At 58.7% G+C, this 15,104-nt stretch overlaps 1 protein-coding gene across 1 annotated transcript; it reads right to left on the reverse strand.

Moving 5' to 3' along the window:
- Nucleotides 1-10,090: 10,090 nt before the first annotated feature.
- Nucleotides 10,091-11,480, reverse strand: LOC147960500 (uncharacterized). The gene is made up of 2 exons (XM_087533382.1): nt 10,593-11,480; nt 10,091-10,276 (listed from the first exon to the last, which is right to left on the reverse strand). Exons 1-2 carry the CDS (start codon nt 11,478-11,480, stop codon nt 10,091-10,093), a joined length of 1,074 nt encoding a protein of 357 aa, XP_087389508.1.
- Between the last annotated feature and the right edge of the window lie 3,624 nt (nt 11,481-15,104).

The following is a 15,104-nucleotide window of genomic DNA, read 5'->3' on the forward strand; positions in this document are numbered from 1 at the left end:
CTCCTCGTAGCCGGCTCGCCGCCTCCCCCGAAGAGGACGCCCCATTAAGGAGACAAGACGCGGTAAGGCTACAGTGATCGTCCGACAGGCGGCGGTACTGTAGCCGCGCTTACCACGAAGAAGCTCACGTCAGCAAGATGAGGCTACAGTGACCAAGGAGTTGGCAGCTGGCGGGACCCACCAGTCGGCGGGCCCCAGCAGTCGGCGCAGAAGCCGGCGAGCGCAGTCACAGACGGCTGGGCCCCGCGCCCAGCCGGATTACCATTGTACCCCCGGGGGGTAGGCCTATATAAGCCCCCCGGAGCACCCATGCAAACGGTTGGACCCCCTGCTAGTTCTAGATACCATACGAGGAGAAGAAGCAGGCTAGCCGTGCTCTTTCTTCCTCCCCCCCCCCCAAAACAGCTCAAGGAGCGTTGTGTAGTTACTCGATTCATCTAGTGATCATGCGGAGACCCCGCAGAGCAGCAGTAGGGGTGTTATCTCCTCGGAGAGCCCCGAAGCTGGGTAAGATCCGCCGGCGTGCATGTCTTCGCCTCATCCCGCTTCCAGGCACCGGCGATGTTTTACTGGTTCCCACACAGATAAGCCACCCATTGGCATATGTCGCACCCACCACCCGACATTTGGCGCCCACCGTGGGGCCAGGCGCACCGTCGTCCGGAGACCTGTTCTGGACGGGAACCCTCTTCCTCCCCAGCGAGCGTAGCCAGCCCGGCACGCCCGATGGCGCTTGCCACGACGCGCTGCAAGGCGTCACCAGCATCTGCGCGGCAAGCGGCCTCGCCGATCTCCCCGACGAGACCTTCACCTCCGACGAACTCGCCTCCGATGCGGGCGCTGACCGCCCCGCCAACCTTCTCGGCCGGCTCCATGCCTCCAGCGAGCCCGCTACGGACCTGGAGTCGGTTGGCTCCACCGACCCGATGCCTGTCGACTCCGACGTGGCCTCCTACGACGCCTTCCCCACCAACGTCGCGATCTACAACGACCCGCTTCCTCGATCCGACGACCACGATGCTGTCATCGCCGAAGTGATGGTTGTCGGCCACAGCGGCCCGGCCGACGAGAGCGCCCGCGACGCTTCGCGCGCGGTGGCCCACGACTTGTTCGCCCCTCTCCCGGCCGATGCTGACGACGAAGCATTGGAAGCACGCCACCTCGCTCTCCTCGCAGAGGGCCGGAGGCTAGCCTCCGTAAGACGCCTCACTAAGGCCTACCGGCGCGAGGCTGACCGCGCCGCCTTCGGTACGCCGGCCCCGGGCGGGCCAAGCCGGGCCGGCCTTGTCAGGCAACGCGGCGCCGTCATCGCCGACACGCTGGGAGTCGACCGCCCGGTCTATGCCACTCCACTCGAGAACTTGCGTGCCGCCCAGGCGGCCGTAGACGAGCTGGACGGCCTGGAGGCCGAAGACCTTCCCCACATGACCCGGCGCATCCAGCAGTTGATTGACGCCGCCGCGCAGCGGCACGAAGCCGACGCTCACGCGGAAAGCCTTCCTCCGCGCCGAGAGCACGGCGCGACGTCCTGGACGCCGACTACGAGCAATACCCGCGCGCGACGCGAGAAGGAGCCGGCTACCAGCCGCAGCCGGACCCGGATCTCCATCGAGCGGGACGCGGACGGTCATCCCTGAGCCATGGAGTGGCGGGGCGACCCGCCTCCGCCCCGAGGAGAGAGATATCCCGCCTCACCGCCAGTGGCGCACCCGACTCTCAGCGGCCGGCTGGGCCGCCGCGAAGGAATCGGCGAGAACGACGCCCGTCACCGACTCGACCGCCTGGCGCGATCCCTGGCATTGGAAGAAGAAGACAATGTCGGCCCACCTTGCTTTGGCCCCCGCATCCGCGACGAGCCCTTTCCCAAAGGGTTCTCGCTCCCAAGAGACACGCCCAAGTACAACGGCTCCGTGAAGCCGGAAGATTGGTTGATCGACTACTCCACCGCAGTTAGCATAGCCAACGGCAACCGGCGAGTCGCCGTGAAGTACGTGCCCCTCATGCTGCAGGGCACGGCGTGGACCTAGCTCAACAGCCTCAGGCCGCGTAGCATCAACAGCTGGCTAGACTTCACAGAAGCCTTCATCCGCAACTTCACCAGCACCTACAAGCGGGCTCCCAAGCCCAGACAGCTCTCCTTGTGCGTACAAGGCCCCGCCGAGTCCACTCGCGATTACCTCACGCGTTGGGCCGAGCTCCGCAACTCCTGTGAAGGGGTGCACGAGGTGCAAGCCATAGAATACTTCACAGCCGGATGCCGAGAAGGCACCCTCCTCAAGCACAAGCTCCTCTGCGACGGGCCGGCTACCCTCGACGAGCTTCTGGACATAGCGGACAAGTACGCCACCGCCGACTCCTCGATGAAGACCGAGCTTCGGGTAGACGCGTCCGGGAAGGTGCTCAACCCGGCGCCCAAGACGCCGGCTGGAGAACCCGGCCGACACCCCAACTCGAACGACAACAAGCGCAAGGGCCCCGCGCCGCCTCCCGCCAGCCGGCAGGTGGCCACGGTCGAAGATGCACCGCCTGAAGAACGACCGGCGCCCAAGAAGCCCAAGGGCGGCAGGCCGGCTTGGCAGCCCGCCTTCTCCTACGAGCAAACCCTCGACGCCCCTTGCAAGTTCCACAGCGGCGCGAAGCCGTCCAACCACACGACCCGGAAGTGCAACTGGCTCACCAGAATCTCTAAGGGCGAGGGGCTCTTGCCGCCTCCGCCTGTCGGCCTGCCGCCTCCGCCTCCGCCGCCTCCGGCCGCTCGGCCCGCAGTCGGAGCCGTGCACGACGAATTTCCTGACGAGCAAGCAACCTACATCGTCTTCACCAGCCAACCCGAAGACCGGCGCAGCAAACGCCGAGAGCACCAGGAAGTCGGCGTGGTCGCTGCCAGCCCCGCCGAACACATGCATTGGTCAGAAAAGCCCATCAGCTGGAGCCGGGCCGACCATCCGGAGGTGATGCCGTCTCCCGACTCTTACGCTCTGGTCCTGGAAGCCACCCTTGTGACGGACAGACGCGCCACCCGCTTCTCCCGTGTGTTGATAGACGGCGGGAGCAGCATCAACATCCTGTATCGTGACACCCTGGAGAAGTTGAACGTCAAGACAAAACAGCTCACGCCCACTCGGACGGTGTTCCACGGCATCGTACCCGGCCTGTCCTGCGCCCCCATTGGCAAAATCAAGATTGATGTACTTTTTGGGGACAAGGAGCATTTCCGCCAAGAAGCAATCTAGTTTGAAGTGGTGGACCTGGAGAGCCCTTACCATGCATTGCTGGGCCGACCTGCCTTGGCCAAATTCATGGTAGTCCCCCACTATGCATCCTCAAGATGAAGATACCAAGCACCAAAGGCCTCATCACCGTAGCCGGCGACTACAAGAAGTCCTCCGAGTGCGCCGCGGCCAGCAGCCGGCTGGCCGAGTCCCTTGTGATCGCCGAAGAGAAGAAGATGCTGGACTGAGTCGTGGCCATGGCCGGCAAGCAGTCGGCCGTGTCCCCCGACCCCAAGGAGCATGATCCTCAAGGGTCTTTCCAGCCGGCCAAGGAGACGAAGAAAATACCCCTTGACCCCGAGTATCCAGAGAGGTTTGCCGTCATCGGGGCCAACCTAAACAGCAAATAGGAAGGCAAGCTCGCCGATTTCCTCCGTGAGAATCGGGACATCTTCGCGTGGTCCCCCAAGGACATGCCGGGTGTCCTGAGGAAATTCGCCGAGCACAAACTACATGTTTGAGAAGACGCAAAGCCAGTCAGACAGCCCCTCCGCCGACTGTCGGAGGAGAAACGCAGGATTGTGGGGGAGGAAATAGCCCGGCTCTTGGCGGCCGGCTTCATCATGGAAGTTTTCTTTCCAGAGTGGCTCGCCAACCCGGTCCTTGTGCTGAAGAAGAATAACAAGTGGCGCATGTGTATAGACTACACAAGTCTCAACAAGGCCTGCCCCAAAGATCCTTTTGCCCTGCCAAGGATAGACCAAGTGATAGACTCCACAGCCGGATGCGAGCTGTTGAGTTTTTTGGATGCTTACTCCGGATACCACCAGATAAAGCTAGACCCGGATGACCGCCTGAAGACCGCCTTCATCACGCCGTTCGGAGCCTTCTGCTACCTGACTATGACATTCGGCTTGAGAAATGCCGGTGCCACCTTTCAGCGTTGCATGCAGAAGTGCCTCCTCAAGCAGCTCGGCAGGAATGCCCACGTTTACGTGGACGACATCGTGGTGAAGACGGAGAAGCGTGGAACCTTGCTGGAGGACCTCAAGGAAACATTTGAGAACCTGCGCCGGTTCCAAATCAAGCTCAACCCCGAGAAATGCGTGTTTGGGGTGCCAGCCGGCCAGCTTCTAGGCTTCCTGGTCTCCGAACGCGGCATCGAATGCAACCCAGCGAAGATCAAGGCCATCGAGAGAATGGCGATCCCCACCAAGCTTCGAGACATTCAGAAGTTCACCGGGTGCTTGGCCTCCTTGAACCGCTTCATGAGCCGGCTCGGAGAGAAGGCCCTCCCCCTCTACCGCCTCATGAAGAAGAGCTCTCACTTCGAGTGGAACGACCAGGCCGACCAAGCTTTCCACGAGTTGAAGAAGATGCTGGCCACGCCGCCTGTCCTTGCGGCGCCGACCGAGAAAGAGCCCATGCTCCTTTATATCGCCGCAACCAGCCGGGTGGTTAGCACCGTCATTGTAGTCCAGCGCCCGGAAGAAGGCCGAGCCCAGCCGGTCCAGAGGCCGGTGTAATATCTGAGCGAGGTGCTGTCCGCCTCAAAGCAGAACTACCCGCACTACCAAAAGATGTGTTACGACGTGTACTTCACCGCCAAGAAGCTGAAGCCCTACTTCCAAGAGCATCCCGTCACGGTCGTATGCACTGCCCCGCTAGCCGAGATCATAGGCAGCCGGGATGCATCCGGCCGGGTGGCGAAATGGGCCATTGAGCTGGCCCCATACACAATCTTCTACCAGCCCCGCACTGCCATCAAGTCCCAAGCACTGGCCGACTTCCTCGTCGACTGGGCCGAGACCCAGTACCTGCCGCCGGCTCCCGACTCCACCCATTGGCGCATGCACTTCGACGGATCCAAGATGCGCACCGGCTTGGGAGCCGGCATCGTCCTTACCTCTCCCAAAGGCGACAAGCTCAGATACACGCTACAAATCCACTTCGCCGCCTCCAACAATGTGGCCGAGTACGAGGCGCTCATACATGGGCTCCGGCTTGCCAAAGAGATTGGCATTCGCCGGATCCTATGTTATGGCGACTCGGACCTAGTAGTCCAGCAGTCATCCCGCGACTGGGACGCCAAGGACGCGAATATGGCGAGCTACCGTTTCCTGGTCCAACAACTCAGCGGATACTTTAAAGGGTGCGAGTTCCTCCACGTACCACAAGCCGACAACGACTCAGCCGATGCCTTGGCTCGAATAGGCTCCACTCGGCAAGCAATTCCAACCGGCGTCGCTCTACAACGCCTACTCAAGCCGTCTATCAAGCCGTCTCCAGAATCCGATTCCATCTTCGTGCCGCCTGACCCCGATGCGGCCAGGTCCGGCTTGAAGAATCAAGTAGCCGACCCCAAAACCTCCATAGCCGGCCCGGGGACTTCGGCAGCCGGCTCGGGGACGTCGGCAGCCGGCTCGGGGACGTCGGCAGCCGGCTCGGGGACTGCGGTAGCCGGCCCGGGGACTGCGGTAGCCGGCCCGAGGACTGCACCAGCACTACAGCCGGCGGCCGACTCCAGCACCTCACCGCCCAGCCCACCCACCCTGGTGGCAGTAGCCACTTTGGCAGTAGAAGAAGTCGCGGCCCCGTCATGGGCTCAGTCCATCCTCAACTTCCTAGTAAACCAAGACCTGCCGGCTGACGAAACCGAAGCAAGACAAGTCCAGCGTCGAGCCGGAGCATACACAATCGTCAACAGAGAACTACTCAAGCGCAGCGTCACCGGAGTCCTCCAGCGATGCGTCGAGCAAGAGAAGGGCATTGCAATCCTCGCAGACATTCACCAAGGAGAATGCGGCCACCACGCGGCCTCAAGATCACTTGTCGCCAAAGCCTTCCGCCATGGTTTCTTCTGGCCGACTACTTTGGACGATGCCAAAGAATTAGTCAAGCATTGCAAGGGATGCCAGCTCTTCAGCTCCAAGCAACACATGCCGGCCTCGGCACTCAAGACCATTCCCCTCACTTGGCCCTTTGCCGTTTGGGGACTGGACATGGTGGGCCCATTCAAGACGGCGCGCGGCGGCATGACGCATTTGCTCGTCGCCGTGGACAAATTCACCAAGTGGGTTGAGGCGAAGCCGATCAAGAAGCTGAATGGGCCGACTGTCGTGACGTTCATCGCGGACATAACAACTCGGTACGGCGTGCCGCACAGCATCATCACCGACAATGGCACGAATTTCGCCAAAGGAGCCTTGGCACGTTTTTGCGCAGCCCAAGGTATCCGGCTGGACTTAGTGTCCGTCGCCCACCCGCAGTCAAACGGCCAGGTCGAGCGAGCCAACGGCCTCATCCTCTCCGGCATCAAGCCCCGACTGGTTGTACCTCTGGAGCGCTCAGCCGGCTGTTGGCTCGATGAGCTGCCGGCTGTCCTCTGGAGTCTGCGCACTACACCAAACAAGTCAACCGGCTTCACCCCTTTCTTCCTTGTGTATGGTGCCGAGGCGGTCATCCCAACCGACATCGAGTTCGACTCGCCTCGAGTAACCATGTACACGGAAGCGGAGGCCAAGGAAGCACGAGAAGACGGCGTCGACCTGCTGGAAGAAAGCCGGCTGTTAGCTCTCAGCCGGTCTGCGATTTACCAGCAGGGTTTGCGCCGCTACCACAGCCGGAAGGTCAGGCCAAGATCCTTCCAAGAGGGCGACCTTGTGCTCCGGCTGATTCAGCGAACAGCCGGCCAGCACAAGCTCTCAGCCCCTTGGGAAGGCCCTTTCGTCATCAGCAGAGCTCTAGGAAATGACTCCTACTACCTGATCGACGCACAGAAGCCGAAGGCACGCAAGAGAGACGACTCCGGCAAGGAGTCGGAACGGCCATGGAACGCCAACCTCCTTCGAAGATTTTACAGTTGAAAGGCAGTATGTATCACGCTAACTTTTGTATTAAGTACACGACAATAGGCTCCCCGAGGAGGGCTCGGGGACTGCCATCCCTTATTTATGAATGAAAATATCATGCTTGTCGTATCATTTACTTATTCTGTCCGGCACCGAGTCCGACCAGTCGGCTCGGGGACTGGCCGACTGAAGTTATATTAGAAGTCCTACCCGCAGTCAGACAAGTAGTGTGCCGGCTCTCAAGCTTTCCCTTGCCAAAGTCGCAGTTCGAAGAACCGGCTGTCCGGCTCGCAAGGGTTAAAGGTAGGAACGACCGCCCACACGAAAAATGGCTAGGGACTAACGGACTAATATAACAAAAGCCGGCTTCTTCCCACACCGCCGACTGGCTACCAGAGTAGCCGGTCGGGCGGTTTCTATTCATTCTACTTTAAATCCAAGAAAGCTCAAGTACTTGCCTCCCCAAAGAGGGAAGGCGGCAAAGGAAAAAGCCTAAGGATAAACAAGCATACGCGAATGGAAACCAAACATGCACATGATAATATTTACACAAAAAGACCTCCAAGAGGCCAGCATTCAACATAGTTTGGATACACCCCCAGTGGGTGGAACTGCGAAACTTAACAAAGATTGTTCAAAGACAACAAAGCAGGAAAGATAGAGACGACAGGTCAAGCTGGCGGAGCGGCCGACTGGTTGGCGGAGACGGTCGCGCCGGCTGAAGGAGCGGCCGGCTGACGTACTTCGGCTTGGTCGCCGCCTCCCGCAGAGGGTGCGCTCCCATGCGCCTCGTTGCTGGAGGCACGGTCGGCCTGAGGTCGGCTGGTTGCTCCACCAGCCGGCTCGACGTCTCCGCCGTCGTCGTCTTCGTCTTCTTCACCCTCGTCGCTGGAGGAGATCTCCTCCGCCGAGTCCTCGCCCATCGCCGGGTTCAGCCCGAACCACTCCTCCGGCTGCGCGACACTGTCATCATCGATTTCGGGTGTGAAGACGCTGATGTCGGTGCACTCGGCGATCGTTGAAGCCCGCTGGGCGATAGCCGGCCTCACCGCCTCCAGCTCCGCGTGGGCCTCCATCCGCCAAGTGCGCAGCTGGTCGAGGCTGAGCCCTGGGTACCAAGCCCGGACGAATTCCAACGCCCGCCCGGCTCCGAGGCGGGCCGCTGACGCCTTCCAAGCCTCGAAGCGGCCGACTGCGACTTCCAGCTAGTCGGCGGTTCGGCTTGGAGTACGGGGGATCGTCTCGCCGGACCAGAGGGCGGCCAGCACTTGCGCCCCGGCACGTTGGAGCCGACGGAGCATCCGATGAGCCGGCTGCAACCTTGCCTGGACAGCCAGGAGCTGCTCCTCAAGGGTCCGGTTTGCATCCGGCGCGATGTCGGCCCCCGCTTGCCGGCGTGCCTCGCGATGGGCCTCAATGCTTTGGGCGGCGAAGGCGGAGAAGCCTGGGAAGTAATCTGCAAGAAACAACAAGCAAGAGTTCAAGATAAGTCAAAAAACCCAAGCGGCAAGTGGCAGGAGAAGGGCCGAGAAAGGCAGCTTACCGTCGATCAAGTCTTCAATCCGGCCGAAGCCTTCGTCCAGAGCTCGCCGGGTCTCAGACCAGCTCGCCGCCTCCATCTCATATTCCGCTAGCAAGGTGGCTTCGCTCTCCTTCGCCGCCTGAAGGGCCGCTTTGTGGCTTTCCTCCTGGTCGGCCAGCTTCTTGGCCAGGCGATCCCGTTCCTGGGCCAAGGCAGCGCATTCGGCCTCCTTGGTATAAAGGGCGGCCTTCGCCTCGCCAAGCTCCTTCCGCAAGTCGGTGTTGGCCCCTGAAGACAAAGAAGAAGAAAAATCAATAAGAAAAGTGTCGTCAAGAAAGATTCGACCCGACTACGCGGCAGTCGGCCCGAATCTCAGGGACTACACCCAGTGGGTGCGCTGACGCGCCCCCACAGGAGACAAACAAAACCAAGTACTTACTTCGGCTGTCGGCCAGGTCGTCGGTCCACCGGCTCAACTCTCGAGCCTGGGAGTCGAACGCGGCAACACGAAGGTTGTGGTATTCCTAAAAGTTTAGAAAGAAAGCAAAGTAAGGTGGCCGTCGAGAAAGATCCAACCCGACTACGTAGCAGTCGGCCCGAATCTCGGGGACTACACCCAGTGGGTGCGCTGGCGCGCCCCCACGGAAGAAATCAAGAAAGCAAAGCAGCCAAGAGCAAAGGACTCACCCGGACGGTGGTTCGCGTCGACAAAAACTCTTGGTTGAGCTGTTGCAGCAGGGCGGCTTGAGCTCGTAGCCGGCTCCGGACCCCTTGAGCCGCTGCTTCCAGCTCGCCGGTTCCCCCGCTGGGAGTCCACTCGGACAAGGCGGAGCTGGCCGCCTCCAGATCTCCAGCCGGCTGGCCTACGCCCGCGTCTCGGCGCGACTCCGGAGGAGCAGCGCCTCCTCCAGCACGCCGGCCCGTTGCCAGCTGCACCTTGAGGCCGGCCCGGCCCTCTGGCTCGCCTCCAGCCGGCTCTTCCGGCGCCGCCGATGATTGACCGCCTTGGCCCGCTCCGGTTGGCGCCGCAGGCGGCGCTCTTCCGGCCAAGGCCACGGGCTCCTCCTCCCTCTCCAACAGCGGCGGGTCTTGGACGATCTCCTCCGCCATGGGCAACGGGGTGTCGGGGGCCACGGCTCGGAGGGGCACGGCGAGCAGCGGAGGCTGGCTGCGCGAGCTTTCCGCCTCCGTCTCCGCGGAAGCCGCCTCCCTCTAGGCCTTGGCTACCGCCTCAGCCTGCCCCTTTGCCGCCTGGGCGGCCGCCTTCTCCGCCACCTCGCGCATCTCCCGCGCTTCGCGGGCGTTCCGCTCGGTGGCCTCCCTAAGATCGGCGCGGGGGTCCACGCGGCGGGAGCTCGAAGACCCTCCAGCCGGCCCCACGACGGAGCCGCCCGGGCCCCGCTCAAGGGAAAGCGGCGCCCTGTCCAGCAAGCAAAGGAAAGTTAAGAAGACGTTTGAAGAAAAGAGAACGACAACGACGAGACTGCGGCAAACCAAGTAAAGACTTACGCCGAGACCGCCTGGGGCTGTTTTACGGCCTTGCAGAAGCGGGCCGCCTTCGCGGCCGCCTCTTCTCGCTTCATCGCCGCGGCGGAAGGCTTGGACTTCTTCGGCCGACTGCCGAAGAGGCCTAGAGCGGCCCGGCGTTTCTGTGCGCCGCCGGCAGCCGGCGCGACAGACGAGCCTGCGCCCTGTTGGTCGGCCGCCGGTTGGCGACGCGGAGCGACTTCGACTTCGAAATCGTCCGGCCAGTCCTCGAAGCTCGCGGTGAACTTTGAGCCTCCGGGCTCGGCGCTGTCCCCCACGACGGCGTCCTCCATGGCAGCCGCCCCCAAGTCCGGGTCGTCAACATCATCCACCGTGCGGTCGAGGGCGTACTGGCGTTCGATCCCTGCCGCCCCGGCCGGCGGCGGGAGAAGAGGGTTCTGCACAGAGAACCGGCTGGTCTGAAGCCGGCCGTCGCGAAGCCGGCTGACGACGAAAAAGAAGATAAAGAGAGAAACTTACCACGGGTGGAGGATTTGCGCGAGAATACGGCGCCTTGCCGTATTGCCAGTCCCCGCTGAGCTTGCAATTGGCAATGTAGTTGACCATGAGGGCCACCTCCGCGTGGGGCATCTCCCATGTGCTCAGCCGGCTTGGGTCGAAGCGGCCGCTCATCTGGCACATCATATGGGGCCGGCTCTGGAGAGGAAGGATCCGGCGCTCCACGAAGGCGGCCACCAAGTCGGCCCCGCGCAAGCCTTCCGACTGAATCAGCACCCGAAGCCGGGAGATGGCGGCGTTCCCGGCCGGAGACAGCGACCGGGACCGGAAGCTCCACGAGGGCTGCCTTCCAGCCGGCGGGCCGGCTACGTAAGCCGGCAAGTTGATGTAGTCTTCTTGCTCGGCGGCGTTCTTCACATAGAAATAAGATCTCTGCCAGACCTTCACCGACTGGATCAGGGGGATGGGCGGGAACGGATTGTTCTCGCTCGCCCTCCTCATGGCGATGAAGGCTCCGCAGGGGGCGGGCACGCCAGCGACGACTGTGCCGAGCTTGCTTTGGAAGAACTCTCCCCAGAGCTCCAGCGTGGGGAGCAGCCCTAAGAAGCCTTCGCAGAGGGAGACGAAGGCCGACAGCAGCATCACCGCATTGGGCGTGAGGTGATGCGGCTGGAGGTTGTAGAATTCGAGGAAGGAACGAAGAAACCCGCTCGCCGGGAGGCCGAAGCCGCGCAGGCAGTGCGAGCGGAAGACGACCCGCTCGCCCTCCTCCGGCGCCGGCGAGATCTCCTTCTCGGGCGCCAGGCGGACCTGAACGCGGTCGGCGCCGGGTAGGCGCCGGGTCTGGCGAAGGAACTCCACGTGGTCTTCATGGACGTTGGAGCCGTCCCAGGAGCTTGACAAGGCCATGGAAGCAAGGTGGCGTGGAGACGCGACGGCGCTGAGACAGGAGGCTGCGGCGACAGCGAGAGGAAGAAGATGAGGGCTAGGAGGGACGGAGTGGGAGGGAGCGCGCGAGCCTCTGTCGCTCCCCCTCTTCCCCCTACTTATAGGCTCACGTGGCAGAGCCGAGGAGGCATGGCGTGGGGAAGCACGGGGGTCGATCGTGCCCACTTCCCACGTCCCGTGATTACCTATCCATAATGGCGAGGTGAAAACTGCCTTGAGAAGGGGAGCGGCCCTGTGGGCCACGGGAGATCCGCGCCTGGACCGAGGCTCGCGAGTGGCGGGCCCGGGCCTGCGGCGGCATCCCATCACGCGCGTGCGCTCGCAGGGTTCTGCCGCCACGCGGCCGCGAGAGGGCCCGTGGTCAGCATGCAGGCCCCCTCTCCTCCCGCCAACGCGGGGTTATCTGAAGTCGGTGTACGCCCGCAAGGCCGGCTCTTCAGGATAGGAAGCTGACCAAGCTTCTCGTCCCCTTGTTCACCTCGGAGCTCGATCAGCTTCGGGGACTACTGTCGGAGTAAATAGCCATGGGTAGCCTAGCCGGCTTCCCCTGGCACTTCTGCAAAAATTACGAGCCAGCCCGGCTCTCAAGAACCCAATACATGGGGCCGCCTTCCCCCAGCCGGCTGCGATCGAGGGCCGACTTTAGCCCTCAAGAGAAGGCCGACTCCAAGAAGCCGGCCGTGAGAAGGCCGACTCCTTCGAGCCGGCTCCCCCGTAAAGAAGTCAAGACCGTACCCACAAAGTTTGCACCCACCTAACGGCGGTGCGACGGGGCGTGGCTACAGTAGAGCCTGCCACCCCCGAATCCCGGGGCGCGCCTGGCACAGTGCGCCGTACGAGGTGGGCATGACCCAACCGGCACAGCACTGTAGCCACGTTGCCCCTGGCGTCATCCACGACGGGCCGCCAGCACGGCCCACAGGCGGTGGCCCCCTTTGTGCGAAGAGACGGCCAAAGGCGGCCATGCTTCCAACCAGCCGGCCCAAGACGGAGCCAGCTCCCCGTAGCCGGCTCGCCGCCTCCCCCGAAGAGGACGCCCCATTAAGGAGACAAGACGCGGTAAGGCTACAGTGATCGTCCGACAGGCGGCGGTACTGTAGCCGCGCTTACCACGACGAAGCTCATGTCAGCAAGATGAGGCTACAGTGACCAAGGAGTTGGCAGCCGGCGGGACCCACCAGTCGGCGAGCCCCAGCAGTCGGCGCAGAAGCCGGCGAGCGCAGTCACAGACGGCTGGGCCCCGCGCCCAGCCGGATTACCATTGTACCCCCGGGGGGTAGGCCTATATAAGCCCCCCGGAGCACCCATGCAAACGGTTGGACCCCCTGCTAGTTCTAGATACCATACGAGGAGAAGAAGCAGGCTAGCCGTGCTCTTTCTTCCTCCCCCCCCCCCCAAAAGAGCTCAAGGAGCGTTGTGTAGTTACTCGATTCATCTAGTGATCATGCGGAGACCCCGCAGAGCAGCAGTAGGGGTGTTATCTCCTCGGAGAGCCCCGAAGCTGGGTAAGATCCGCCGGCGTGCATGTCTTCGCCTCATCCCGCTTCCAGGCACCGGCGATGTTTTACTGGTTCCCACACAGATAAGCCACCCGTTGGCATATGTCGCACCCACCACCCGACACCGACTGCCACTCATAAGGAAGACAATAAAACATAAATCATGCTCCAACATCATAGCATAACGAGAGACTATATGTGCATGCTTCGGGAATCAGAAACCTTAACATTGATATTCTTACTAAAGCATAATTACTCATCAAGATGACTCGCATATCGCATCATCATATCTCAAAACTATTACTAAGAATCAAGTTTATTTTGTCCAATGATATTCATGACACATTGTTTTTATTTTTATTTATCCTTCTTGGATATCTATCACTTTGGTACTAATTTTCATGTGTTGCTTTTCATAAGCTCAAACAAATATAAGTGAAGATCATGAGCATAACAAATTTTATTTCTCTCAAAATAATTTAAGTGAAGCAAGAGAAAATTTCTTCAAAATTTTACTAACTCTCAAATAAATCTAAGTGAAGCAAGAGAGCATTTCTTCAAAAATAATAAGCACACCGTGCTCAAAAAGATATAAGTGAAACACTAGAGCAAGTCCATTGCTCATAAAAATTTAAGTGAAGCATAGAGAGCAATTCTGACAATTCATGACATAATTTTGGCTCTCTCAAATAGGTGTGTCCAACAAGGATTGATGACTTAAAATACAAAATAAAACAAGCAAAGACTCATATCATACAAGACGCTCCACGCAAAACACATATCTTGTGACGAATAAAAATATAGTCTTGAGTAAAATATCGATAGTTGTTGGAAGAAAGCGGGGATGCCACTCGGGGGCATCCCCAAGCTTAGTTGGTTGCTCATTCTTGGATAATAGCTTGGGATGCCGGGGCATCCCCAAGCTTAGACTCTTCCGTCATTCCTTCATCCATCGTAAGATAACCCAAAACTTGAAAACTTCAATCACACAAAACTCAACAAAACCTTCGTGAGATCCGTTAGTATAAGAATAATAAACCACTACTATAAGTGTTGTACCAAACCAATTCATATTTTGTTTTTGTATTATATATACTGTATTCCAACTTTTCTATGGCAAAAACTCATCAAATAAAACCATAGAGCCATCAAAATAAGCACACAACACAAAGAAAACAGAATCTGTCAAAACAAAACAGTCTATAGCAATCTGATTACTTAGAATACTTCTGTAACTCCAAAAATTCTGAAAAATTAGGAAGACCTGATAAATTTGTATATTGATCTACTGCAAGTAGAATTGGTATTTTATAGCTCTCTGGTAAAAAACGAAAATTAATTTCGTGAGCGTAAAAGTTTCTGTTTTTTCAGCAAGATCAAACAACAATCACTCAAGAAGATCCTAAAGAATTTACTTGGCACAAACACTAACTAAAACACAAAAAACACAATCATAACAGTAGCATAATTGTGCTAGCACACAAGAACAGAAAGCAAAAATAAATTTTATTCATTGGGTTGCCTCCCAACAAGCGCTATAGTTTTACGCCTTTAGCTAGGTATAAAGCATGGATCTAAGTTTTGTCATCTTTGGTTCAAGATCCATAAGATGCCCTCATGATTGATTTATAAGGTGGATTAATTATAGTTATAGGAAAGTGTTCCATACCCTTCCTCAAAGGAAATTGGAACTTAATATTGCCTTCTTTCATATCAATCACGACACCGATAGTGCGTAAAAACGGTCTACCAAGAATAATTGGACAAGACGGATTGCAATCAATATTAAGAACAATAAAATCTATGGGCACATAATTTCTATTTTCAAGAATAAGAACATCATTAATTCTTCCCATAGGCTTTTTAATAGTAGAATCCGCCAAGTGCAAATTCAAAGAACACGATTCAAGATCGGTAAGACCAAGCACATCACATAAAGATTTCGGAATTGTAGAAACACTAGCACCCAAGTCACACAAAGCAAAACACTCATAATTTTTAATCTTGACTTTGATAGTAGGTTCCCATTCATCATGCAATTTTCTAGGAATTTAAACTTCTAATTCCAATGTTTCTTCAAAAGCTT

Source organism: Triticum urartu, chromosome 7A (assembly GCF_056163025.1).
Source record: "Triticum urartu cultivar PI428250 chromosome 7A, HENAU_Tu73, whole genome shotgun sequence".
Taxonomy (NCBI): Eukaryota; Viridiplantae; Streptophyta; class Magnoliopsida; order Poales; family Poaceae; genus Triticum; species Triticum urartu.

What these genes read in the sequence shown, in the direction of transcription:
- LOC147960500 (XM_087533382.1), bottom strand. Translation starts at nt 11,480, where the DNA reads ATGGCCTTGTCAAGCTCCTGGGACGGCTCCAACGTCCATGAAGACCAC. An exon ending in GCGCAAATCCTCCACCCGTG is followed by an intron (nt 10,277 to 10,592) that starts GTAAGTTTCTCT and finishes GCCGACCAACAG; the next exon opens with GGCGCAGGCTCGTCTGTCGC.